The sequence below is a fragment of the Lithobates pipiens genome, unplaced genomic scaffold (assembly GCF_037356315.1).
Source record: "Lithobates pipiens isolate NorthernLeopardFrog02 unplaced genomic scaffold, aLitPip1_a1.2 Scaffold_30, whole genome shotgun sequence".
NCBI classification, from domain to species: Eukaryota; Metazoa; Chordata; class Amphibia; order Anura; family Ranidae; genus Lithobates; species Lithobates pipiens.
In genome coordinates, this window is record NW_027507791.1 from 63,203,367 (window position 1) to 63,229,810 (window position 26,444).

The window sequence follows — 26,444 nt, forward strand, 5'->3', positions numbered from 1 at the left end:
CACTATTGCACATATACATTGTTTGTGACAATTTATTACAGTGCAAGATCATCCTCTCTTTCTTTGTTTTGAGTATTTGTGTATTGTGAACACTTCAGATTTTGCAGCCAGTTTTAGCTATTGTCACGGTTTCATTTATCACTTCTTCACTTGGTAGCACAAAGGACTTTCACATTTAGGCATTACATAAAGATGTTTATAGGCTTTTAAAAACAGTCTCTTGCTTAGTTCAAACATGTAAAAGAGCACCACTTGTAATAGAAGGGAATTTACATTCACCTATCCTGCCGCCCATTCCTCCAATCTCTGCTCTCTTGCAAAGCAACACCCAATGTTTGAGACTTCTGAGTGTGTCAGATGTCTGGTCCTCTGCTGCACACTGCAGTTCCTTCCGTTTGCCCCTACATCACTATAAGATACAGGAGGGGTCAGCACAAGGAACTAAGCCTGACCATACATTATACAATTTTCTTTAGCTTCAACTATGTAGTGGAAGGGCCTGTCTGATTTCATTATTATTGAAAGTGTTTAGGTTTGACCTCATATTATATGGTTTTGGTAAATCTAAAGGAATATTGTACAAGAGAATTGTATAAGGTATGGCCAGCCTAAAGCATTCAGTAGAGGACACAGGCACCAGATACTTCTTAAAGTGTTGCTTTAGCTGCAACTCTTGAAAAGGGCTAAGATTGATGGGGCATGTTTTTACCCAGCGGGTTGCTTTTAAAAAAGAGCAGCATTTATGAATCTACTCAGCTAGAGGCACTGGTGATATCATACCAAGGAGTCAATTTATAAATTCTTTCACACAACTTTCACCCAGAATTCACACATTTTTCAGATGGAATCCAATTCAAGAGATGTATGAATTTTGGATGAAAGCTGTGTGAATATTGTTTGAAAGCATTTATAAAAAGATCCATTATTGTGATGTTTGTTGCCAATGCCACCAGCAAAAAAACTGGAGTAGAATCATGGTATGTGCAATTATTACAACCCATAAAACAAAATACACACAAATTTAAAAGAAGTTTATGTCCCTCGCTGATGTTGCATTCGTGCAGTCACTTGTCCCTGTAGGGGAATTGGTTAGCAAAAAAAGGAATCATTTTACCTGGGTCATTTGATCCAATGTAACAGGAGAAATAAAGTAATTGCTTGCATCTTCTTTAGCCTTCTCGTTGAGGTCAACTGCTTCACTGACTGTCACTTTGTCCTCTGCCTGAAAAGTTTTTTTTACATGAGTTGAATTAATGAAGGCTTTATGAACCCCCCTGCAGACTGAAAGTACCATTGTAAAATCAGGTGTGAAGACGACAATCATCTAAACATGCAAGAAACAAGTTTGTCCACATACCATCCCAACTGTTAGAACGACAATCCACCATGGCCTGCTCCTACTAATGATCTGTTACAGCAAATAGCTTGAACTATGTCACTCTAGTCATTCAAGTCCTTGTAGATACTCTAGATTCTCTTATGATAAAATGTCATAAATAAAAGAGAACCTATAGCCAAACTTTTTTTTTTTTCTTTTGGATGGAATGAGAAAGATTTTAGAAAAACCCACTTTTTTATATACCCTGGTGTCATTGTCATTAGGACAAAAATTGATACAAAATGCTTTATAAAATGATGCTTTTACAAGCATTCAAAGTTTTTGATTTTTTGGGGGCGTTTTTTTTTTGCCTGTAAATGCATCTCTGTTAGCCTATGGGGTAGATTTACTAAAACTGGAGCACTCAAAATCTGGTGCAGCTCTGCATGGTAGCCAATCAACTTCTAACGTCAGCTTGTTCAATTACTCTTTGACAATAAAACCTGGAAGCTGACTGGTTTCTATGCAAAGCTGCACCAGATTTGACACCCTCCAGGTTCAGTAAATCTCATAATGTGGCCATGCATTGCATACATATGTATTTACAGGCATAGTAGAAGAGTTTACATGCAAAAAAAAAAACACCTGGCACCAAGACATTCCAGAGGGGAGCTTTTGAGCAGAAAAAACACTTGATGCACCTAAACTCTAGGTATGTTTAGCGCTTGAATGTTCATTCATCCCAATGACCAGACTGAAATGAATATTCTGACCAATGTAATCCATAAACGCTCATATGCTTGATGTGCCTAAATAGGTGGATTTAGGTGCATTTTTAAAGCGGCTTTTCTCCTGCTTGGAGAAAAGGCTTATAAGCAAGCTAAGCAATCACTTAGAGTTCCCCGTGAACACGAGCAGATTTTCCATTGGAAAAAACTTGGATGTTTTTTCAGATGGAATTCTGCTCAAGCTTGGCTTGCATACACATGGTCACACAAAAGTTCTCTTTACTTTCGACTGTCAAGAACGCAGTGACGTACAACACTATGATGAGCCGAGAAAATGAAGTTCAATGCTTCCGAGCATGCGTCAAATTGTTTCCGAGCAAGTGTAGGAATTTTGCGCGTCAGAATTTATACAAACGATCGGAATTTCCAATCGGAACCTTTTCCGACCGAAAAAAAGAGAGCTCTTAATCTTTTGCTGGCTGGAATTCTGCCAACAAAAATCCGATGGAGCATACACACGGTTGGAATTTCTGATCAAAAGCTCACATCCTACTTTTGCTGGCAGAATTTCTGATTATGCTTTAGAGTTCACACCAGAACAAATGGAAAAGGGGAATACCACAATGGGGTGCCTGTTCCAGTTACAACTATCCTACTTTGGAGAAATTTCCTCTAAATTTAATGTTAGGGACAGGAAGCTGGTGGAAATTTCCCATAAGAAAAGAAAAAAAAAAAAAAAAACTATTTGCAGATCACAGGTTTTACCCAATCCCTGATTTATCCACTAAATAAAGGTTCTGGCAATAGATTGACTTTACCTCAATTTTGGGCTGAATTGGCTGAATAGGTTTCAGAGCAACACATTTTGGGATCTGCAACCAATAGCTGCAATAGGTATAGAGATACATCCACATGGACTTCAGTGCAACATACGGGGATAAGTAAGATGCAGGGGCAGGCCAAGAGTCCTCAAATGCATAAGCATCTTAAAATGGCAGATAAAAAGTGAGGGAATATTATGTGATCTCATCAATGCAACACATCCTGGGCACATGGTAAACATTTTACCTTAAGTGGTGCTAAAGTCCATGACATGGCCCGGTATGGGGCAGGGTTGGTGACATTGAATTTCCCATTCTGAAACTACTCCAGGGAATAGCATATGTTGCTTTCCAGCCACTGCGAGAAGTTTCATCTTCCCTCTGGTTGTGCTATGCGATTGATGGCACATCAAGACTAACCAGGAAAGCTGCAGGCCATACAAAGACCAATGGGTATACTTTTCAGAACATTTCCTGCATGATTTGCTGAAAGCAAAGAATAAAACTACTGCACCAGACAACCCCAAATTGTTACCAGTGAGACAGATAAGTTGACAATATGGTAGGGTTTTGGTTAAAATTAAGTTCTCAAAACAGAGTTCCTTTGCAGTACAGTATAGAACACTATGAACCTGCAGCTTTCATTGCATTATCATGACCGTACTCTATAGTATCATGGCAGCTTTCTCTAGTATGATATAAATAAACACTCTCTGATAACATTTAGCTCTTTCTTGTAACATGGTAGAACTCTCTGCTAGCAGTCTGACCATTCTTTCGGTTTTTAAATGTTTTAATGTGTGGACAATTATAGTGTCGTGTACTGGCATCTAGGGTAATTGGTTTTTCACACAAAACAGTCTGTATTGTACAATACACATTAATATCTATAGAAGAAATATTGCAAGGGAAGGGGAGCTAGCTAGAACCCTGCCTTAAGCAGATTAGGGGCTAGCCCATCTTCCCCCTTCTATGGATCACAACTTTGTAAATCTGTGTAGATTTGCATTCTTTCATAATGGCTTAAAAATATTGTTTGCTTTATAGTAGACATAAAAATGAACCGGAAAAGGTTTTGTTTGTTAACATGCTGTATTTCATAAACATACGTCAAGTTTTATAGGGGTTTTTATTGCCACGTAGTACTGGAAAACAGAAGAAGAGGCAGCACTCCAACATACACAACCTGGCTTCTTTATTGATGAAATCATGTAGATAAAAGAAGTAAATCTTACTGTCCTGGAGCTGTGTGTGTCTGGTGATTTTATCTACATGATTTCATCAATAAAGAAGCCATTTTTTGTATGTTGGAGAGCTGCCACTTCTGTTTTCCATTCCTATCGATTGCAGCTGCGGACCAGGCACCCAGGTACATTTGGCATTTTGGCCATGGAGCAGTGTGTATCCTACTTTCTTTTTCCCCGTTGTCTTTCTATAAAATTCCTTTTTCTTTTTTACCCTCTAGGACATCTCAATGCTGCTAATCTCCCCAACCTCTTTCAGCTATTTCCATATACAGACACCCCAGTGTCTTCTACAAATCATTGTTCTGTACCGGCTTTTGATAGTGAAAACAGGGGAGCATATTTAAATAATGTGTGTCAATATGGCAACTTGTAGTTTCTACCAGTTGGGAGGTATGACAGAAGATAATCCAGTGCCAGGCTTGGGAAAAAGAGGTCACCCCATAACAGGAAGTGACTGAACAAGGATCTTTATGGAATGATCACCAGGCACTATTTAAATGTAAGCTGCAGGGATAATAAGATTGATAACTTCTTGAGTACATTAACAATCAAAGCCCATATGAGATTGTATTAATACAAGTTTAAGCCCTACATCTTACTTGTGGCTTCCATAAAATGGATACGTTGAGACGTTCCAATCAAATACCTTCATATAAATCACCAACCCATAACCTCCAGTGTGGCAGCTGTCCCAAGAGATAACGGATACTACTAACCAAAATCTGCTTCTAGCTACAATATATTTTTTACCTCGGTAGTTAGTGAAGATTCCTCCACCTCCTCAGCTAGTGATGGCAAAATGCAGGGATCATTCCAGTGCATCTAAATGAAAACAGAGACATACAGTATATAATGTTGTCAAACATACATGTGGTTTCCAAAAGAGCAAGCTAAAAAGTATTGTGTGTATAGCAACCACCCACAAATCATCTTATTTCTGACAGCTCTAATCTGATAAAAGGTGGCATTTGACAGGTTGCTTTAAAAAGCTACCCCTTTCTTCTTTTTAAATTCTAAAGAATCTGTATAAAATGTTCGCATTCAATGGAGATTTATCCTCTTCAAGGATAACGCCACCTAGTGAAATTCTCTGAACTGGGTACACCAGTTACCGTATATACTCGAGTATAGGCCGACCCGAATATAAGCCGAGGCCCCCAATTTACCCCCAAAAAAACTGGCAAACTTATTGACTCGTGTATAAGCCGAGGGTAAGACATGCCTGTCCATCCCTGTGTGTGTGTCCGTCCATCCCTGTGTGTCCGTCCATCCCTGTGTGTCCGTCCATCCATCCCTGTGTGTGTGTGTGTCCATCCATCCATCCATCCCTGTGTGTGTGTGTCTCCATCCATCCATCCATCCATCCCTGTGTGTGTGTGTCTCCATCCATCCATCCATCCCTGTGTGTGTGTGTGTCCATCCATCCATCCATCCCTGTGTGTGTGTGTGTCCATCCATCCATCCATCCCTGTGGGTGTGTGTCTCCATCCATCCATCCATCCATCCATCCCTGTGTGTGTGTGTCTCCATCCATCCATCCATCCCTGTGTGTGTGTGTATCCATCCGTGTGTGTGTGTGTGTGTGTGTGTGTGTGTGTGTGTGTGTGTGTGTGTGTGTGTGTGTGTGTGTGTGTGTGTGTGTCCAGCCTACCTGTGTCCCGAGCCTTTGTCCCGAGCCTCCGTCCCGTGCCGAGCCTCCTTGCCTCCGTGCCTCGCCGCCGTGCCTTGCCTCCGTTCCGTCCCGTCCCGTCCCGTCCCGTGCCGTGCCGTGCCTTGCCTTGCCTCCGTCCCGTGCCCTCTTCGTTCGTCGGCGCCTCGGCGGCCATTGTAAAATTCAAAAGCTGCGCCGCCGCCTTCGCCTGTGATAGGCGGAACACTGAATTTCCCAGCAGCCTGTGTTCCGCCTATCACGTACATCGTATCATCCTCGTCCGTAGTACGAGGATGATACGATGTCCGTGATAGGCGGAACACAGGCTGCTGGGAAATTCAGTGTTCCGCCTATCACAGGCGAAGGCGGAGCCGGAGGCGCGGCTTTTGAACTATAGAATGGCCGCTGTCTGTCTGCTCGACACGCTGATCGAGCGGGCAGACAGCGATGACTCGAGTATAAGCCGAGGGGGGCACTTTCAGCCTCAAAAAAGAGGCTGAAAATCTCGGCTTATACTCGAGTATATACGGTAAGTAAAAAAAAAAAATCCATAGAAACTGCTCTCATTACTTTTTGAAAAATATAAACTTGACACTTGCCCTGAGCCCACCAGTTAACTGGATGACAACTTGATTAGGCCTGTCAAAGTTTTAAAAAAAAAGCTCATATTGGATCTTCCTAGAGCCCAAGAGACATTTTGTGCATTTTGACATATGGTTCTCGACAGATGCAAAGGCTGGAATTAAAATGGAGGGCTTGCAAATTTTACTGATTTCCTGGGTCCCTTTTTAAAGAGGGGGAAGAGAGGGGGAAGTGATGGAGAGCTGAACCTCAGTATAGGGGAAATATTCGAATTTAGTGTACCAGTTCTGTATAAGCCAGCAATTAACCTCCCTGGCGGTACGATTATTTCGGATTTTAGGTGCTAAAAGCGGTACCATTATTTTGCATGAAAATGTGGCGTTTTATATTGTAGTCCTGCAATTCTTAGGAATAACTCTCTTAAATCTGTCCAAACCAGAGTCTAGCAGACATCCCGGGTATAATAAAGTTTGAAAAATGAAATCATAAATTATAATATAATAAATAATTATAAATAAATTGTACCAAATAATAATATAACAATAATAAAAATTATTCAATAATGTAATCAAATCAAAAACACTGAAATTTGCTCAGTTGCAGAATTGTCACTGTCATTACTTTTCAGTATTTGATGACGGATCTCCCCACAAATCGCTATCGCTCAATTCTGCGAGTGATTCCAATTTATTATCGCTGTTTTCTAGCTGGTCTAAAATCATTTTTGATGTAAAGGGATAGTTTTGGTTGCTATGGACAATCTCCAGTTTCCAGGCATAAAGAACAGTTTTTATTATATAAAACTGCATGCAGGACACTGGACAGACCACTAGGGACAAAGGGGATGTGAAATATTTACATACAACAATGTAATCTGTAAGATCACATTATACTGTATGTTTACTGTTTGTTCCACTTTTTGAATTTGGCGCCGATCTCCGTCCCCGTGCGTCGCAACGCTCGCAGGGCACGGAGATCGGCGATGTGATGAATCGAGCGAGACACGGCTCGCTCGTACAGCGGGGAGACAACGCTGGATCCGAGGGAGAAGGTAAGTAAACCTCCTCCTGGATCCAGCGATGTAGTCCCGAGTCTGGCTCGGGGATACCGCTTTTGGTATGAAAATTCCACCCCGAGCCAGACTCGGGAATACCGTCAGGGGGGTTAAGTGAACGAAGGGCCATGACTTACACTTGGTGCAACGTCTCTGAGTCTGTCGAAAAACAGTGCCAAGATATCGTTGACATGCCAACAAAAGTTTTTTTTTGTCACAGTAGACCACTAAAAAACAATCAACACAATGGAGGTTCCAAGAACTCCATTCCTCAGACGATGTTGGACTGGACAAGAAGGTCTGAGCAAAGAGTTTAGGAATCCTAGTTATCATTTTAGAAATAGCATAAGGGTTACTCTCAACACTGGTTTAGCAGTTCGGGGTTCTCTTGTAGCAGCCTAGTTTACATTTAGTGGTTTTCAACTTAGAAATTAAGATTTATATTACCTCATCGCTTAAATGGTCTACTCCATCAGTTACTGGGGACAAAAGAGCTGCCAGATCCTGGTCTTCTGGTTCCTGCTGTAAACGCACCAGTTGGTCAATAACGGAGCTTCTCTGAGAAAGTAAAACCCCTTCTTTCTTCTGGTTTAATCCATCCATTAGTTTCCTCAATTCTTCAGTTCTATCCTAAAGGTAAAGCAGAGAAATAAATGTAAAATGGTTTACTATTCAAAAAACATAGAAGGGTCAGAATCCCATCGCCACCAATCAAAAATTATCTTTCTTTGAGGTTAAAAAGCTTAAAACCATACCGTTTGATATCAGTTACTGATCATCATTGCTGCTATTTACACGGTTTACTAAATAAGCTTTAAGATCATATTATTAGAAGAAAGGGTTTTGTCTTTGTCAAACACATTACATCTATAGACATGCTCATCAACCAACCAATTCAATAAAGTAGAACTAAAGGCCAAATTTTTTTTTTTTTTTTTTGGATAAAGTGCAGAGGGATTAGAACACCTGACCATTTTTATTGCTGTCTGTGCCCCTGGTAAGTAGATTTCCCCTCTCTCCTGTTTACTCTCATCATTGAAAGTAAAATAATAAAAAAATTTTTTGGGTTGTCCCCAGAAAAGTAATAGCCGTGGGGGGGGGGGGTCCCCCCCAAGGAATTCCCTTCATTTGCAGGGATCTCTTCTCACTTCCTGTTTGGCTATGGAACATTGAAGTAAAATCTCTGCAATGGGACGCTGATGGTGAAAAAAAAAAAAAACTCTGATAGGGGTTATAACACTCCCATGCTCTATCCAAAATGAAAAAAAAAAAAAATTAAAAAAGTGTTTGTTAACACAAAAAAATAAAAATAAATTCAGGTTTTGGTCCCTTAAAGCAGATTTCACAGCACAGTACTTGTGCTGTGTAATCTGCCCCCCCCCCCCCCCCCCAACTGTAAAAGAACCTCCCTGAATCTGCCACTTCCTGGATCCCCTCTTTACTGACCACGATAACCAGGGCTGCTCAGCCCAGATCACCATGGTCAAAGTACATCCCTCCGTGATACGCTGTCCTGCTCTGCTCCCCTCACCCCCTCCTTCCTGCCCTCAGCTGTGTCGCTGTGTCTCTGTCTCTGCTTTCCGCCCCCCTACCCCCCACCCACTAATAAAAATAAATAGTCACTGCCAGCCCTCTATTAGAGGCTGGCATACCACACTATGCCAGCCTCTACAGCTCCGAGACATTGCTTCTGTGGGAGGTCACGTGATCTCCCCGGCTGACGTCAGACGCAGGTCACGTCCCCTCACGCAGAAGCAATGTCTTGGAGCTGTAAAGCAAAAACAAACAAAAAAACAAACACACAAAACAAACATGTCATATTTTACCTTCTCTGTGCAGTTGATTTTGCACAGAGTGGCCCCTATGATCCTCTTCTGGGGTCCCTCAGTGGTGCTCCTGTTTCCTCCCTCTTCTCGAGTGCCCCGTTGGAGAGCCGCTCTCCCTTGGGGCACTCGCGATGGCGTGCTCCCATGTCCTGCTGCTGCATCTATTGACACAAACTGGACTTGGCCCACCCCCCGGCTCCCACGTCATTGGATTTGATTAACAGCAGCCAAAGCCATTGGCTGCACTGCTATCAATCAATCCAATCTGGACCCGAGACACTGGCTTGAGCTGGTGTGCTCATCCCTGTCACTGAAAAGTCTGGGTTCAAGTAAAAGGAGGGCTCTGGGCGGCATTACAGGAGGTTTTACAACCCTCTTAAGATAAAAAGCCTTCTGTGTGCAGCAGTCCCCCTCCTCATTGGCTGAAACAGCAGCACAGCGCTATTGGCTCCTGCTGCTGTCAAAGTCAGTCAGCCAATGGGAAGAGAAAGGGGTGGGGCTGGGCCACGGCACAGTGTCTGAATGAACACAGGGAGCTGTGGCTTGGCTCAGGTACTCCCATAGCAAGCTGCTTGCTGTGGGGGCACTCAACAGGAGGGAGGGGTCAGGAGCACAGAAAAGGGACCCAAGAAGAGGAGGATCGGGGCTGCTCTGTGCAAATCCACTACACAGAGAAAGTAAGTATAACATGTTTGTTATTTTCAACTAAAAAACACAGAGACTTTACAATCACTTTAAATGTAGTGACTGCATTTGTTTTCTTTTTCAAGCTTTTTCTCTTATTTTCAACTGGTGATCCTGGTGGACCAACAGAGACACCTTTGGACAGCAACATTATCAAATGGGTAGAGGGTAGTGTTAGGCTACATTCATACTGGTCCCATTCACTATATGGCAGGTCGCCAGCGGCTACAGCTATTGGTGGCTCGCTGCAGTGCATAGCCAGCGATAACCTGCGGTGATCGCTGTTGGATGCACACAAAATGCATAAATATTTCCTATTAGTACCCCCACGCATTTGCTGACACTGTGCGTTTTCAGTGCAGTGCGATCTTTATAAAGGCTCGGGGACTTTGTTTCTGCGGCTATAATGAATGAAATGAATGGGCCACCCTACACACGGTCACGTAGATGTGAACCAAGGACTTGTTCACATGTGAGGTTGAGAAACCGTAAAATACGTGGTTGAGCTGCATTTTTACCATCCCCTTTTAGCTGCATTGGCACATGCTATGGCTGGAGGTATGCCCTCAAGTGAACGGGGCTGCACTGCATGTGGTTGCGGCAAAGTGATGTTGCATTTAAATGGGTAAAACGGGGTGAGTAGGCAACAAAATGGCATACATACATCCACACATACAAATACACACACAGCCTGCACAAAAACTGCAATACAGTACCTAAACTCGCACCGGGTACTGTACTGCCTGGTACTGCCCTGTGGGGGGAAGTGGAGACCTCAGGACTCAGGAAGGCACCTCCTGCTTCCACTGCCTAACTGAGCTCTTGCTATGCAGATGTACAGTAGTTCGGTGGAGGAGCGTAAGCACGGTCAGATCTGACAGCCTTTATCAACCAGGATGCCACGGCACCCAGTTGAGAAAGGCTGGACCTAGAGGACAACAGCACAGAAATGTCTGCATAAATAATTGAGTTAGGCAAGCATCTGACACTCCCGCTGGTGTTGGAAGTGATGATTTTTCAGGCTACAATAGCTCTTGAACAGAACAAGGATCGGAATAAATGGGCATGGGCTAGGTTATCATAAGAAAAGCTTTCTTTTGTTTTGTTTTTAAACGGAGCCGAGTTTCTTTAAAGTATACTTTACCTAATACTTTTTTTTTTTACTTTTAAGAGTAGGGAATGGTTAAAAACACTTGTCAGTTTTTGTTTTGTTTTTTATCACTGGGACACATCCCTTCTCTTTCTGTCCTATAAGGAATATGAGATGAAATCTCTTTATAGTGGGGGCACCACCCCCTTAAAACTTGTCACCAGAACAAGTGTCCCCATTAGAAGATCCCCCTCTATTTCCATTAGGGTACAAGTCAGAATTTTGCATTTATTATCACTTATATTTCTGGCATGTATGCATACATAAAACTCAAAAATATATTATTTACCTTTATATCAGGTGTTTCATATGTAAAGTTTTTGGATATGTGTTTTAGCTTTTCCTGCTCTTGTTCAAGCTCTAACATTTCATCAATGATTGGCTGCAAGATCAAAAAACAAAACCAAGAAAAAAAAAAAAAAAAAAAAAAAAAAAAAACATTAGTTTATGATTTACAGTGGTTTGCATACATATTCTATGAATGACCAAGTTTTCAACAAACAGGTACTGATCTATATCCTTGTTTCATAAAGCTGATGAAAGTAATGTATTTTGTATTTGTGATAGGAAAGTGGATGTATTCTAGAAAACAGCAAAGGAAAACTGATTTATTCAGGGAAGCCTATCCCACACCCACATAACTGTCCCCGAGCCATCCCCATCAAATCATTCTCTGCAGCTATTACCTTTTGTACCACCACCCCCTCCCTTTAGAATGTAAGCTCTACGAGCAGGGCCCTCCTGTACCTTTTGTATTGTACTGTAATTGTGTTGTCCCCCCTATACATTGTAAAGCTCTGCGTAAACCGTTGGATGCAAATTTTGTTTGCATCCAAGCTGATTTGCTATTCTAACATCATAGGTACAAAAGCAACTCAGAAGTAGGGATGAGCTCAGGCATGCTTGGATCCTAGTCCAAACCCACTTGAGTCATCCTGCCAGGAAGCAGTCACTGCATAAAATCAATGATAAGTGGCCAAGGCATTCACGACTCCACAGTCCCAAGTATACATGCCCCTCGTATATGTGTGGCCACAGGGTTTTGTGCTGTGACAGCTTCCTAGCAGGATAACTCAAGTGGGTTACAAACTAGGATCCAATCATGCCTGAGCTCATTCCTACTCAGAAGCAGCTCGGTGAAGGTTGGAAAAAGTTTGTTGCAACTCCTTAACACTTTGCTGTCTGCATAACCCATGCATCTGTGCTGAGTGTTCGCCGCATGCTTTCAAGCACAGCGACTGAGGTGTAGAAGACAGCTCCGGGTTCCCACTAATAGCTGGTAGCAGGCAGGACCAATCAATAGTGGTCACATGATCGCCGAACCTTCCCACCCTCTGGACGTACAGACCCTATTAAAGGGATGCTGGGGGTGTATGAAGGTGTTAAGCAAATCAAACTAACTCTAAGGCCGGGTTCACACCGCTGCGATGCGGGAACGCCGCGAATCCGCGGCGTTTTCCCGCATCGCATTACTCCCGCCGACAGTTAACACTGCCCTATGCGGACGGCTGGGAGTGCCAATGATATGTTAATGACACCCCCAGATCCGTCCGCATATCACAGTGCGATCTGCCGACTCGCACAGGAATCGGATCGCATGGTGTGAACCCCCATGCGATCCGATTCTGTTGCGGACCAAAAAAAGGGTCCCGTGCGAGTTTGCTGCGGGAGCGATGCGAATTCAGCCATACTATCTGTATGGCTGTACTCGCATCGCTACGGAGATCGGATGTGATTTGCGGTGCGAATCACATCCGGATCTCCCCCCGCAGCAGTGTGAACCCAGCCTAAAGCCCCATACACCCTATCAGATTTTCTGCTGATTTTTTCCTTCAGATTTACCAAAACCATATAATATGAGGTCAAACCTTAGGAGTTTCAATGTGTACGCAATCAGGCAGCCCTTGCACTACATGGTTTTGGTAAATCTGAAGACAAAAAACATCAGAAAATCTAATAGTGTGTATGGGGCTAAAGACAAACAAATATTAATGTGGAAGCACCTGAAAGGCCACTTTATTTGACCCACAAGCCTTACAAGATAAGTGCAATTGCACAATGAATAATGCATGTACTGTATATTTCTCTGCAGCCTCAGATTGGCAGGAAGGGTCGTCAGTGATGACAACTTTAATAACTCTACCTTCTCAGTATATTTTAGGTCACCACTGCAAAGGGTGGCAATGCTGTGGCCAATTCACAAGTAAAATAGCCTTCTTGTCCTGCAGAAGGATCATTGGGTATTTATTCTATTATTGAATGATCATTAGGGACATTAAAGGTTGCAATTTAATTTATCACGTATGCATTTTTTGTGTACATAAAAATTCTGTAGCACATGATGTTCATACTCTGTCACTATGAGAGTCATGTATTCTGGCAAAAAACTGGTTGATCCTGATGCTCTCTATCTCCATCTTCTGTCCAAGTCACCAATTCAGCTAGGGATTTTGCAGCTGTGGTAGCAACTTTGCACATGCTCGGTTTTCAGTGAGTTTCTATGCTGAGTATTTCCTCCCCATCACATCTGAGCAGCCGATGTGACTATAGATTCATACATGTGGGTGTATACACAGTGGTAAATGACAGTCCACTCCCCCTTCTCCTCCATGTCCACTAAAGCCCCATACACACTATCAGATTATCTTCTGAGTTTTTCCTTCAGATTTACCAAAACCATGTAGTAGAAGGGCCTGCCTGATTGCATACACATTGAAACTCCTAAGGTTTGTCCTCATATTATATGGTTTTGGTAAATCTGAAGGAAAAACTCAGCAGACAATCTGATAGTGTGTATGGGGCTTAACCAGCTAAATACAATGGTGGTGGGATAATACATGTAGATTAATGGAGGCTTCACTTCCCTTTTATTCTTAGACAGAGGCTGGAGGGGTAAGACACAGTCTGCGACTGGCAGGAATCTGCCCACACCTAGTCTTTGCCAAAAAATAATAAAGATTTGATTTCAGATATTTATTTGTATGGCAATTTAAAACCTTTTACTGATATAAATTATTTTTACTTGGTATTGCAAAGGCTGTTTTTTTTATTTTGAACATGTGACCAGCAGCAGAGGACTAGACGCTAATCCTGCTTATTTTTCCCTGCAGACAGGCTGGGAAAGATCTGGGTCATGCCGCAGCTGTATATCGATTAGGAAAAGGTACTAATTACAGTGCCACCATCCACATACAGAAATAAAAAGGGTCAATGTAAATTAACCACTTCAGCTCCAGAAGGTTTAACCCCCCCCATGACCAGGCCATTTTTTGCAATAAGGCACTGCCGTTATTTTAACTGGAAATTGTACTGACATGCGATGATGTAGCCAAGTAAAATGTTTTGTCTTTTTTTTTAAACAAATAGAGCTTTCTTTTGGTGGTATTTGATCACCTCTGAGGTTTTTATTTTTTGCGTTATAAACAAAAAAAGGAAGACAATTTTGAAAAATATATATATATTTTTTCTTCTATAAAACATATTCAATAAGAAAAATGTAAAAAATCTAATTTCTTCATCAATTTAGCCCAATATCTATTCTGCTACATATTTTTTGTAAAAACAAAAAAAATCCCAATAAGCACATGATGATTGGTTTGTACAAATGTTATAGTGCCTACAAACTATGGGATATTTTTATAAAAAAACATTTTTTATACTAGTAATGACGGTGATCAGTGACTTAGAGCAGGACTGCAATATTGCAGAGGACAAATTGGACACCTGACACTTTTTGGGAACCCGTGACAGGAATACAGTGATCAGTGCTAAAAAATATGCAAAAAATATGGAAAAAGTTATCAGGGGCTAGTAAAGGGTTAAATGCGTTTCCTGGGAGTGCTTACTAATTGTAGGGGAGGCGGCAAAGACCTGCTGATTGGTTCCTCCTGTGTCCCATCACAGTGAGAGCGGGTCACCGGCGGTACGTGCGCGTGCCCCAGAAACCAAAGTGTCAGATCACATACTAGTTAAGTGATCTAGCACAAAGCGGCCGCCCTGCTACAGTATATGGGCATGGGGAGGTCCGCACGCGGTTAAACCGTGTGTTTAAAATCACTTTAAATTCAAAATAGCATATACTGAAGTAATATCATTTCTCTTCGTAGTATAGTCAGGAAGGAAAGGGAGATAAAGACCTGAAAATAGTATTCATTTTTTTTTTTTTTTTAGCTCCTGAAGTACAGTTTTAAACAAAAAAAAAACTTGGATATTGCTTGTCTCCATGAAAAATCGCAGACAAAATAGAATTTTGAATCATTTACCTTTATCACTACAGACAGCTGCTACTGCAGTAAGGAAAACTAGAATATATATGACTAGACACAGTCTGTGTCAGGTCTGTACAGACATATGGAAACAAGATGGTTCCTCTATCCTGCCTATTTGTCCTTGAGATACAAACATACATGTCTCGTACCTCTAAAAGCTTATTCTTCTCCTTGGTAACCTTTTCTAGCACTTCAGCCTCTCTTAAGAGTCGCCCCATTCTCCTGAACACACAAAGTGACAACACGCCAGAGGCCGATAATGGAAGAGCAGGTCTATATGCTTCTATCTCTGCAACTGTCCTTCTAATGGAGTCTATATTTTCCAGGATGACCTAAAAGGGAAAGGCAATATGTGAAAAAAAACATTAGGAGATATATGCAATAAGACCTTACCGTAGAACAGCGCCCATGGTCCACTCACAGTACATTAGGCACAGGAGATCCCAAACTCACCAGGAGGTGAGTTGTCACCAGGGACCAATAGCTTTCCTCGGGCTGCTTGCTGTCAAGTCCCGGTGCCCACTGCTATAAATCAACTATCATTTATAAGGAAAAGCAGGACAGTCAAGACTCTGCATGGGGATCCATGTGAAATGGCTGAATGTTTTCATAGCATTTACTAAAAAATCACAATAAAGAGTCTTGAAACAAGCTATGAGTGTCCCGTTTTTCATCTTTCTCAGTCTGAGTATAATAATTATATGAAAAGTACAATAACCAATACCAATGAATCCTATTGCTGGTAACTGAAATGAGACCTGTTAAAGCTGACCTCCAGGCAAACCACCAGCTGAATCCACAGATGAAATGAATACAAGAGAGCGATTGCATTGAATCTTAGCAATTACACAGCTTACATAAAATAATAACTGCACTATTCCTAACTGAAAGGGTTTTGTAAGTTTGAATGCTTACAGATGTAATAAAGGAACCAGGAACAGGCTGCTTGCCGGGAGTCCTTTCTGAAAACTCGACCATTCTAACTAGCATAACACTGACACTTTGAAAAAGTGTTAGAGCTTGTCACTGTCCCCTACTTCCCTCAAATTTATATTGGCTCATTACTATGAAGGGTTGCCTCACTGACCAATAGAAATGTAAAGGAAGTAGGAAGGGGCAGGCAAATTTAAGCACAGATGGTGCCGCAAACTGTGTACCAGTATGGCCAGGGATTCAACAGTAGAGGCAAAGAATTAGGCTTGATTCACACCTATACATTTTTAGTGCTTTTTGCAGATATGTACTACAGTCCATTTAACATGGTTTCCTATGGAACATGTTCTGTAGTGCAAATCTGCAAAATGCAAAAAGCACTAAACGTGCATAGATGTGAATCAGGCCTTAGAGGCTGTGTCAGGAATGGGCTGGCCCCAGATTGCTTTCCTAGCAGTGTTATTTTAGAAATGGCTTTAACATTCATGCATATGGCTGTAAAGGCAATAACATTCTTGAAACTGTTACTTTGTTACCAGAATTAACATTATCGTGACAAAAGAATGGAGAATTATGAAATTGGATGCAACATTGCAAAAACAGTACATGGTCTGATATTTCATTTAGGGTGTGTGTGAAGGGCGATATCACAGCAATGGGGCAGACCAATCCTTCATAACACCTCTACTTTGTGTATTCTAGTATTTTAGTGACTCAAAAATATTTTTTTTTTTGCCTTAGTAAACAGGAGAGTACAGTAATCCGTAGCAGCTAATCAATTCCTTTCACCTGATCTGGCTTATGGTTTAGCACTCTGTGTTCCTTGTTCTTGGTCTACAAGCTAATTAGGAGCAGAGGTTTACACTATAAGACACTATATTTATCAGCTTGGAAGGTTAGTGTAGACCAGGGGTCTCCAAACTTTCTAAACAAAGGGCCAGTTTACTGACCTTCAGACTTTAGGAGGGCCGGACTGTGGCCATCGGGAGTACAAAATGTCCCATTGCCAGTGGGCGTATACAATTCCCCATCATGGATAGGAATTGGGCCCCATTGTTGGTGTCATTGGGAGGAACTGTGCCCCATCATTGGTGCCATTGGTAGGAATTGTGCTCCATCATTGGTGCCATTGGTAGGAATTGTGCTCCATCATTGGTGTCATTGGTAGGAATTGTGCTCCATCATTGGTGTCATTGGTAGGAATTGTGCTCCATCATTGGTTTCATTGGGTCCCATTGTTGGTGTCGTTGGGAGGAACTGTGCCCTGTCATTCATGTCATTGGTAAGAAATGTGCCCCATCGTTGGTGTCATTGGGAGGAAATGTGCCATTCATTGGTGTCAGTGAATACAATGGCATCCCTAGGGCCGAATAAAAGCAAGCAAAGGGCCGCATCCGGCCCCTGGGCCACAGTTTGGAGACCACTGGTGTACACAGACCAGTGCTGCTTTTCTTTATTTTTTCACTGTTTTGTTAGGTGACCACTGTCAATGACAGCATTTGCCATCAAGGAGGGGATGTGTCTATCCCAGAATACCATGAGGAGGCTGTTAAGGAGAGCAACCTCGCAGTGCACAACAAGAGTGTGTACAATTTATCACAAGTTCCCATCGGTGTATGTACACATGCATGTCTTTCTATATGTAAAGGGTCAACCTTGTAAGAAGAAGCACAGAATTCAGCTTGGTGCAGTGTAAAACAGTCTCTCTCAACAATTGTTCCTTCAGAGATTGCTAGGGGTTACTTGAGCAACAAGCAACTTTTCTCTTTCAGATAAACCACTTACAACAATTATCTTTTAAGCTCTCTGTAGTAGGGTTCTACCCAATGACCACCGATGCAAGGGGCATTTTTTCCCATTAACCACCAATGTACCGGACATTACTTCTACTGTCCATCAATGTGAGGAACATTTTCCCAATGACCATCACACGAATGTATCGCGAGTTGCAGATATAGTAAATCACTAGCATAAGTTCCTTGAGCCCAGCAAGTTCATTCAAGCGTTTCTCCATGTTAAAAAGGTTGAGAAACTGGTATGAAGTGTAAATGTATACTCTTTAAGCTATAAGAAGTTTAAAGCTAGATTGTTTTACATCAGATAAATGTGCTTTTATAAGTAGAAGCTCTTACCTGTCCATTCCTGTGGTGCTCTATAGGTGACATATCATCAATGTCACTTGATGTCAAAATAGTTCTAATAGAACCCACTTTCTTTTCCATCTTTTTGACTTCATTCTCAATAGCACCAACCTCCTACAATTGGAGAAATAAATATTTTCATGGCAATATTTACATACAAATTACATCTGAACCCACACAATACGTTGGGTCCTACTGTGGCAAAATTTTAGCTGCTTTTTCATCTTTCCTGCCCTGAAATCTGTCACTGCCAAGTCTCACCATTCCCAACATGTCTTATAACAGCAGCCACCAAATTATTTTCTAAAGTTTAAAAGGAAGCTAGTCAGAACTTACTACCTACGGAAATATTTTCTGTACCCTAGTAATATAGTATGCATTACCTAAACTTCTGTGTTACTGGATGAAGTATACTTGAATGTACTGACATTGGTTATGCTTTCATAACTCCTAAATTTGATTTAAACCCCTCAGCTCACTCCATCAGTCTCCTCACACATCACTGACTTTCTAACATACATATCTATCTGGATGTCACACCACTCACTTCCCCAAACTCAACTTGTCCAAAACCAAGCTCATAATATTTCTTCCCCCATATGCCTCTTCCCCTGACTTGGCACAACCTCCTCCCCTAATGGCACAACCATCAACCCATCCCCACATGCGAGGGTGCTAGGTGATATTATGGACTATGCACTCTCCTTACAGCCCCACGTCCAATAACCAAGGCTTGCCTCCTCAACATCTCCAAAATATGTCACTTTCTAACCAATGAAACCACAAAGCTTCCGATTCACTCCCTGGTCATCTTTTGCTTCAACTTCTGTAACTCCCTCCTCATTGGCTGACCTTTAAATAGGCAATACCCCTTCAGTTCATCATGAATGCTGCTGCCAGACTCATCTACCTTATAAACCGCTCAGTGTCTACTACCCCTTTTCTGCCAATCCCTCTATTGGTTACCTAACTAATTAAATTCAAAATACTAACAATAACCTACAAAGCCATCCATACATCAGCCTTCAGCTACATCACTAACCTAGTCTCAAAATACCAATCGTCCTGTTTGTTCCCCCCAAGAGCTCCTGCTCTCTAGCTCCCTTGTCACCTCTTCCCATGTTCATCTCCAGGACTTCTCCCAGGCCTTTTCCTAGCCTTTGGAATTCTCTACCTCAGTCTGTCTGACTATCTCCAACTCTATCCACTTTTAGGCGTTCTCTGAAAACGTTTCTTTTCAGAGAAGCCTATCCTGCCTCCACCTAACAACTGTACTTTGATTTTCTTCATCAGATCATCCCCCACAGTTATTTACTTTTGTAATTAGATTGTAAGCTCTAATGAGCAGGGCCCTCTGATTCCTCCTGTATTGAATTGTATTGTAACTGTACTGTATGTCCTATCGTTATAAAGTGCTATGCAAACCGATGGTGCTATATAAATCTTGATTATTATTATTAAACCCTTGAGCTGGCCATATATGGAACAAAACTGGGCTGGTTTAGCAAGGAGCGGACAAATTTCAATTAATGTATGGGCAGGCTGATTGTACCCAAGTCGATCTATCGATCAACTTGGGTACAACCAGCCTGTAAGATTTTTCTACATATTACAAATTTTGCCAGTGGCTATAGCCGCTAGCACTAATCATTGTATTCTACTGGCCAGGAAGGCTCCCCATACCCCCATGCTGGCAGAATACAATCGCGCTGCAGGAGGCATGCCCCCATTAACACTGACTGTGTTAATGGGGGAAATCTAGCGATTTTGTTGATTAATCTATGGCACGCCTTACTTGATGGTGGATTCCAACAACATAACTGGAGAAAGAGTATTTCTAGTTAGAAACACAGTATTTGTCTTCCTTATTTTTTCACTCAGCCAAACAACTTCTATGTTATTGGCTGAAGCAAATATAAACATAAACACAACTGCACATGTTCAGGACAGACAGAGCAACAATCTTACTTTTGTCAAATATTGGATTTGTGGGAGAACATTTAAAATTCTTTGCTGAATGCCCTTCACTTGGTGTTTTACTTCACTGAGGCTTTCTACAATCTTATCTGTCTCGCAGATGACAGAAAGTTCCCCTAGTTCAGAACCGATGGTGTCCAGGAGGAGCAGTTTTCCTTCAGCATCATCCAGTGCAATCTGCTCAAAGAGAACAATATACATTCACAATCCAAAAACATCTAAGCAGTTTTACTTGACCCTGAGCTAGTTTGGAAAGTACTTTAGAAGACAAAAGTGCAGAAAAGAATGAAGAAGTGTTGAGGTAACCAATGGAGTTATCTTCTGATAATACAATCTTTGTACGCACCGTAAAATCCTTTTCTCTGAAGTTCATTGATGGACACGGAGCGCCTTTAATCTTGACCTTAGGGTTATATTGCCACCTTTAGGAGAGGACTAGGCAGAACACATAAAAACAGGAAAGCTGTACAGTACCGCCCAGGGGGCGGTCCTACTGGCTGTAACCCTTCACTCTGCTACCAGCAGCTCAGTTCATCAAAAAGCAGTACAAACATAAATAGAAGGGGTGGGTGCTGTGTCCGTCAATGAACTTCAGAGAAAATTATTTTACAGGGAGTACAAAAATCCTATTTTCTCTTTCATTCATTGGACACAGCACTTTTAATCTTGACCTTATGGACGTCCCCAAGCAGTGTCAAAAACAAGGGGTGGGAACAGAAAGAAAATAAACTCCACCCATAACAAAAAGAACTCCTCAACAGAGGAGTTGCAACCTTAAACGCCCGCCTGCAAAACCTTGCGGCCGAAGCATGCATCCAAAGGTGCGCTCACATCAACCTTGCGTAATTTAGTGAAAGTGTGAACGGACGACCAGGTTGCCGCCTTACACAACTGGGAAATGGACGCTTGATGTCGGAAAGCCCAGGAGGCACCAATTGCCATTGTAGAATGTGCCGTGACAGCAAAGTGGGGAATCCGCCCCCTTATAGCATACGCCTGAACCACGATCTGTCTGATCCACCTAGAAATGGTGGCCGACTAGACCGCTAGGCCCTTCTTCGGACCAGCCACTGATACAAACAGGGAGTCTGGCGTAGGAGCCGTAGCAGACAGATACACCCGCAGAGCCCGGACCACATCCAAAGCAACCTCTTTGGGATGTGACAGTCGAGGACATAAGGATGGAAGCACAATGTCCTCATTTAGATGGAAGGCCGAAACAACCTTGGAAGAAAAGAAGGCTGCGGGTGCAGCACCGCCTTATCCTTGTAGAGGATCAAGTAGGGAGACTTGCATGACAAGGCCGCCAACTCAGAAACCCCCCTTGCAGATGTAATAGCCACTAGAAAGACTACTTTCTGAGAGAGAGTCAATAAGGGAATCTCCCTGTTTTCAAATGCCTGTTTCTGAAGCACCGAGAGTACCAGATTCAAATCCCATTGAGGCAGCGGTGGTCATACCAGAGGGGCCACATGAGGAACCCCAACTCACCAATGAATGAGTCACCAAAGGTCGCTGAAAAAAAGACAGCCAAAGTTGATATCTGCTCCTTAATGGCGCTTAATGCAAGTTTCTGATCCACTCCTCGCTGCAAAAACAGCAGGATCCTGGAAACTGAATATGTACATGGATGCCACCCCATCTCCTCACACATGGAGATGTAGGCCTTCCACGTATGATGATAAATCTTCCAAGAGGAGGACTTCCGTGCCCTCAGCATAGTGGAGATTTCCCGAAGCTGACAGTCCTCGGTCCCTTAGCACCTGGCTTTCAACAGCCATGCCGTTAAAACGAGAGACGTTAAAGCAGGATGAAGTATTGGACCTTGCGACAGAAGGTCCTCCCGCATTCTTAATAATGTCATCCAGTGAGGCTCCAAATAGCCTCTCACCTTCAAAAGGCAAATCCACCAGCGCTTTCTTAGATGCCAGGTCCACAGACCAGCATTTAAGCCAAATCAAGCGAAGCAGCACTACTGCTGATACCGAGGCTCTAAAAAGAAAAAGGCCGTATCACAGATATACTTAAGGTCATGCACAAACTGGTCTGCCAGTTCCACGCAAATCGGGGAAACCTGTTCCTTCTCCAACTCGCGGTGCAACAACTTAGCCCATTCAGTAAGTGTTCGTGACACCAGGGCCGTGGCTAACACTGCCCGCAATGCTGACCCCACCAATGTAAACATGGACCGGGCAACCGCCTCGGCCCTTCTGTGGGCAGGGTCCTTGAATGAGGGGGACCATTCCACCAGAATCGTGGTTACCTTATTTAACCTGAATACCAGGGGGGGCCAACAACCGGAGGAGATTTTTTTTCAGGAAACCCTCCTCAAAGGGGTAACACACCGCCATTTGTCTTGGGACTGAAAAGGCCTGCTGCGGGCTTCCCTTATAAAGTTATTAAAAGAAGTTAAATATGGAAACACCTTAGCAGTGCGGGCCGGCTTGTGGGACCCAAAAGGGACCGACGCCTCTGCAGATGACCCCGCCGTATCCTCTATCTTTAAGGTATCCCACACCACTGTGATAAGTGCTCCTACTAATGCTTTTTCCTGCGCTGACCCGGACCCAGAGTCATCCTAACTGTCTGAACGGTCCTCGCCTGCATCTTCTGAAACGGCAGAACAGGGGCCACCGAACACAGCGGGACCCGAGCCTGAATGAGAACTTGCCCAGAAGACGGAGGGGGAGGGATCGTTTTTTACCCCCTTGTGCCGCACTCCACTTTCACCCTGGCAACAAAAGACTCCAGCTGCTGGTAGCAGAGTGAGGGGTTATAGCCAGTACGACCGCCCTCCGGGCGGTACTGTACAGCTTTGCTGTTTTTATGTGTTTTGCCTAGTCCTCTCCTAAAGGTGGCGATATAACCCTAAATTCAAGATTAAAGGTGCTGTGTCCATCAATGAACAAAAGAGAAACTAGTTTTTTGTGACTGCCAGGCTAATCCATTTATACCTTCTAACTCTTGAGCTAATATGCAGATTAGGAGCCTTGACTTCACTTTGACTTTCCTGATCTGCTGGCTTGCTTCAGGTTTTTATCTCTTATTACTTTTAGTACTAGATCCATAAAAAAGCTACACAGACAACTAGCATTTTTAGAAGGTGATTAGCAATGACAGCCTGGTTATATTGCTCCAACTCAGGTTCCTTAATATACCTTTGTTAAAGACTAACTTGTGTTGTGAAAGAAACAATCCCCTCTGGGTAATCAATATACATTGCAAGGATTTTAACAAACGTTGCAGATTTCTACTTGATTCTTCTCTGAAGAAATAGCGGTTTGTTCAATTGTGTCTTTTTAGATACTGATTCTAAATGGGATGAACTAATTTTCATCAGCTGGTGTACTTTTTTTGTTCTTATAAGGAAAGTTGTGGTGCCTATAACCCTTTAGAACTGATCAAACCTTAGGGAGCATCTCATGAAAAATTTAACTTTTGTTGCAATGGATGCCTAAATTCTGACTTTTATCTTGGTGCGGAATTCTTCACACCAGCAAAAAATGACATTTCTGGGGCATCCTGTACACAATGTACAGAATGCCATCAGGTTACCAAATTGCATTTCATTTTACAGAAAATTACAGTGACTGTAGTTTGAAAAGTATTTTTTTTTAATAACATTAAATTAAAATATGGCTTGTGTAGAAATTGTCTGAATTTTTTTTTACTTGCAATATTTTTTCCACGAAAGTGAGGTTACCCTTTAATCTCTAAACAGAACTCCATTGAGTGCCTAGACCAAGGCTGCACAGAGTGTGGTTTTACGTAAGAATAGAGCATGTTCACTGGACAAGGAGAATTTTCACTTAGCCTAGTGAATGAGATGAGGCTGTGTTCACTGTAAATACCCAATAAAAAATAAATAAAAACGCAGTCTCACTAAATGAAATTTCATTTTGCAAACTGAAAATGTACTTAGCTTAGCGAATGAGGTTAAGTTGTGCTGACTTAAATTGCTTAATTATGGGCAACTAGTAAATGCAGTTACATTTTCTTTGCATGTAATTGGGTAATTTTTGTAAAGTGAATTTTAACTTGGCTTCACTTAACTAGGTGACAGTTGACTTTACAAAGCAAACAGCAATGTTAGGCTGGACATACATTAAGTAAATTTTCTTTCCTTTGACCGCGGTCAATCGTTAGATTCCACCCTCATCAACGTAGTCAGTGTTGATGGTGGAATCACTACTCCAGTTATTGTATTCTGACAGTGGGAGGTTTCCCCACCATCAGAATATGATTACTGCTGCAGGCTATTTCCAGCAGCAGTAATCGTACAAAAAAATACAAAAAACAGGCTGGTTGTACTGAAGTAGATCAATAGATCAAGATCAGTGCAACCAGCCGGCCCATAGATGAATCAAAATTTGGCTGGTTCCTGCTGAACCAGCTGAATTCCGATCAGTCTTTGGCTGGCTTTAATGAATGAAGATGTGGAAGCAACACACGCATTGACACTGCTCACTATTATCTTCACTCATCCTTGAAAATCTCTAACGCCTTAAACAGTAAATCAACCAAAAAGTATAACATTTTTGGGAGGAAGGCTGATCTCATTAATCCTGTGGGTATTATGTGCGGTTTTATTCCACACTCCCAACAAGAATGTGGCAAAGCAAGAGGTGAGCTAGCTCTCAGTCTATCCATGCCATAGTTCAATGGGAACCAAAAGGCAATGAGGACATGGGACCAAAACCTGCCCCCACCCATTTGAGTTGGAACTGTCCCCAACCACCACCACTAAACTTTTAGTGAACAATCCTTTTCCTACAAATGCATGAGGATGAAAAGTTGTCCAAGATAAACCTCCAAGGACACCAAGCTAAAACTAAGCTCTCTCTTCCTGTGCAAAGGGGGTATTTATAGCCCACATGGGGATAAGAATGACTTTTTGCTTCATTCTTTGTCTAGAGTTCATCCTCCTAGGAGTAAAGTAGTATTCCAGTGGTCTACCGCGTTCCCAATGTACTAAAGAAAACAGCAGGTTCAGTCCAAGGGACTAAATTGGGGTCCCAATCTACTTGTCCCTCGTGACAATCTACTGTACTGGTCTTAAAAAAAAATTATAATTTTTAACCAAAACCATATTTAAATAAGATCTCTTAAAAGCCACAGTTCTCATTTTTACATAAAAATTCATAATTTACTTAAACATAATTTATTGCTTTCATTTTATCATTTTAATGAAAATGAGACAATTGTCTCATTCAGTTGTAATACTATTGAATGAGACAGTTTTATCACTAGGGATTGTCAATGGATGTATGTCCCTTTAAACTTGAAATGGCTTTGTCAGGATGGAAAATATGAAGGGTTGATGTTTTCCTATTAAGCAGAGATGTTTTTAGGAATGTCTCAGGCTTATAAAAATGAAAGGGGCTTTATGGCAACTTATTCTTTTAATGATTTTAACATTGCGCTGTTTATCTCCTACTCAACCGCCCCCCCCCCCACCTCCACTGTCTCCAGCACCATACCTGGTCACTTGCAGGGCGGAGAGAGACCTTGCAGTGTGACCAGCACTGGTTGGATGCTTGTTAGGATAGGGGAGTGTCAGGCTCCTTTAACACTCAGCAGAAGCGCATCTGCTGAGTGAGTAAATGAGGCGCTAGCCCCCCCAAAACAAAAAAATACATATCAGGTTACCCTCGCACACGAAAGCACTTGGGTGCTCAGTACAAGTGCATTCCGAGCAGCCAAATTAAAGTCACCTTTTGTGCCCCTTAATGGTGTTTGCTCTGTTAAGAGGCAAAAAAAGTAAACCCTGCTGTTTACCCACAGCAGGGCTAAATGTAAGGAAAAACCACTTGTGAAAAACAGGAAGAGGAAAGTCCTACCCCTTACGGAGATGCCGTATATGCATGTCTATTTTTCTTACCATTAGTGCATTAACATGTTTATTTAGAACCTTGGCAGAACAATCCTTCAACTCTGTATTTATCAAGCCATCTGTAATCTGGATCCACAATTTTGTGCTTTTCAAAGTGTCTTCATATTCTTCTAGCTTGCTAGCCGCCTGTCAAAAGAATATAAACTTTTAGGTGATAAATAATTATTAGTG

The 26,444-nt window shown here is 42.1% G+C and overlaps 1 protein-coding gene across 4 annotated transcripts in view; it reads right to left on the reverse strand.

The window, feature by feature from the left end:
• Positions 1-26,444, reverse strand: part of SYNE2 (spectrin repeat containing nuclear envelope protein 2) — a 529,925-nt gene that overhangs the window by 202,007 nt on the left and 301,474 nt on the right. For all 4 annotated transcript variants that reach the window (XM_077464352.1, XM_077464354.1, XM_077464353.1 and 1 more), the window contains 8 exons: positions 26,262-26,399; positions 20,372-20,557; positions 18,395-18,517; positions 15,479-15,661; positions 11,351-11,443; positions 7,849-8,031; positions 4,865-4,936; positions 1,115-1,222 (listed from right to left, as the gene is read on the reverse strand). In XM_077464352.1, the coding sequence (XP_077320478.1) occupies positions 1,115-1,222; positions 4,865-4,936; positions 7,849-8,031; positions 11,351-11,443; positions 15,479-15,661; positions 18,395-18,517; positions 20,372-20,557; positions 26,262-26,399 (1,086 nt within the window). The remainder of the gene's footprint in view (positions 1-1,114; positions 1,223-4,864; positions 4,937-7,848; positions 8,032-11,350; positions 11,444-15,478; positions 15,662-18,394; positions 18,518-20,371; positions 20,558-26,261; positions 26,400-26,444) is intronic.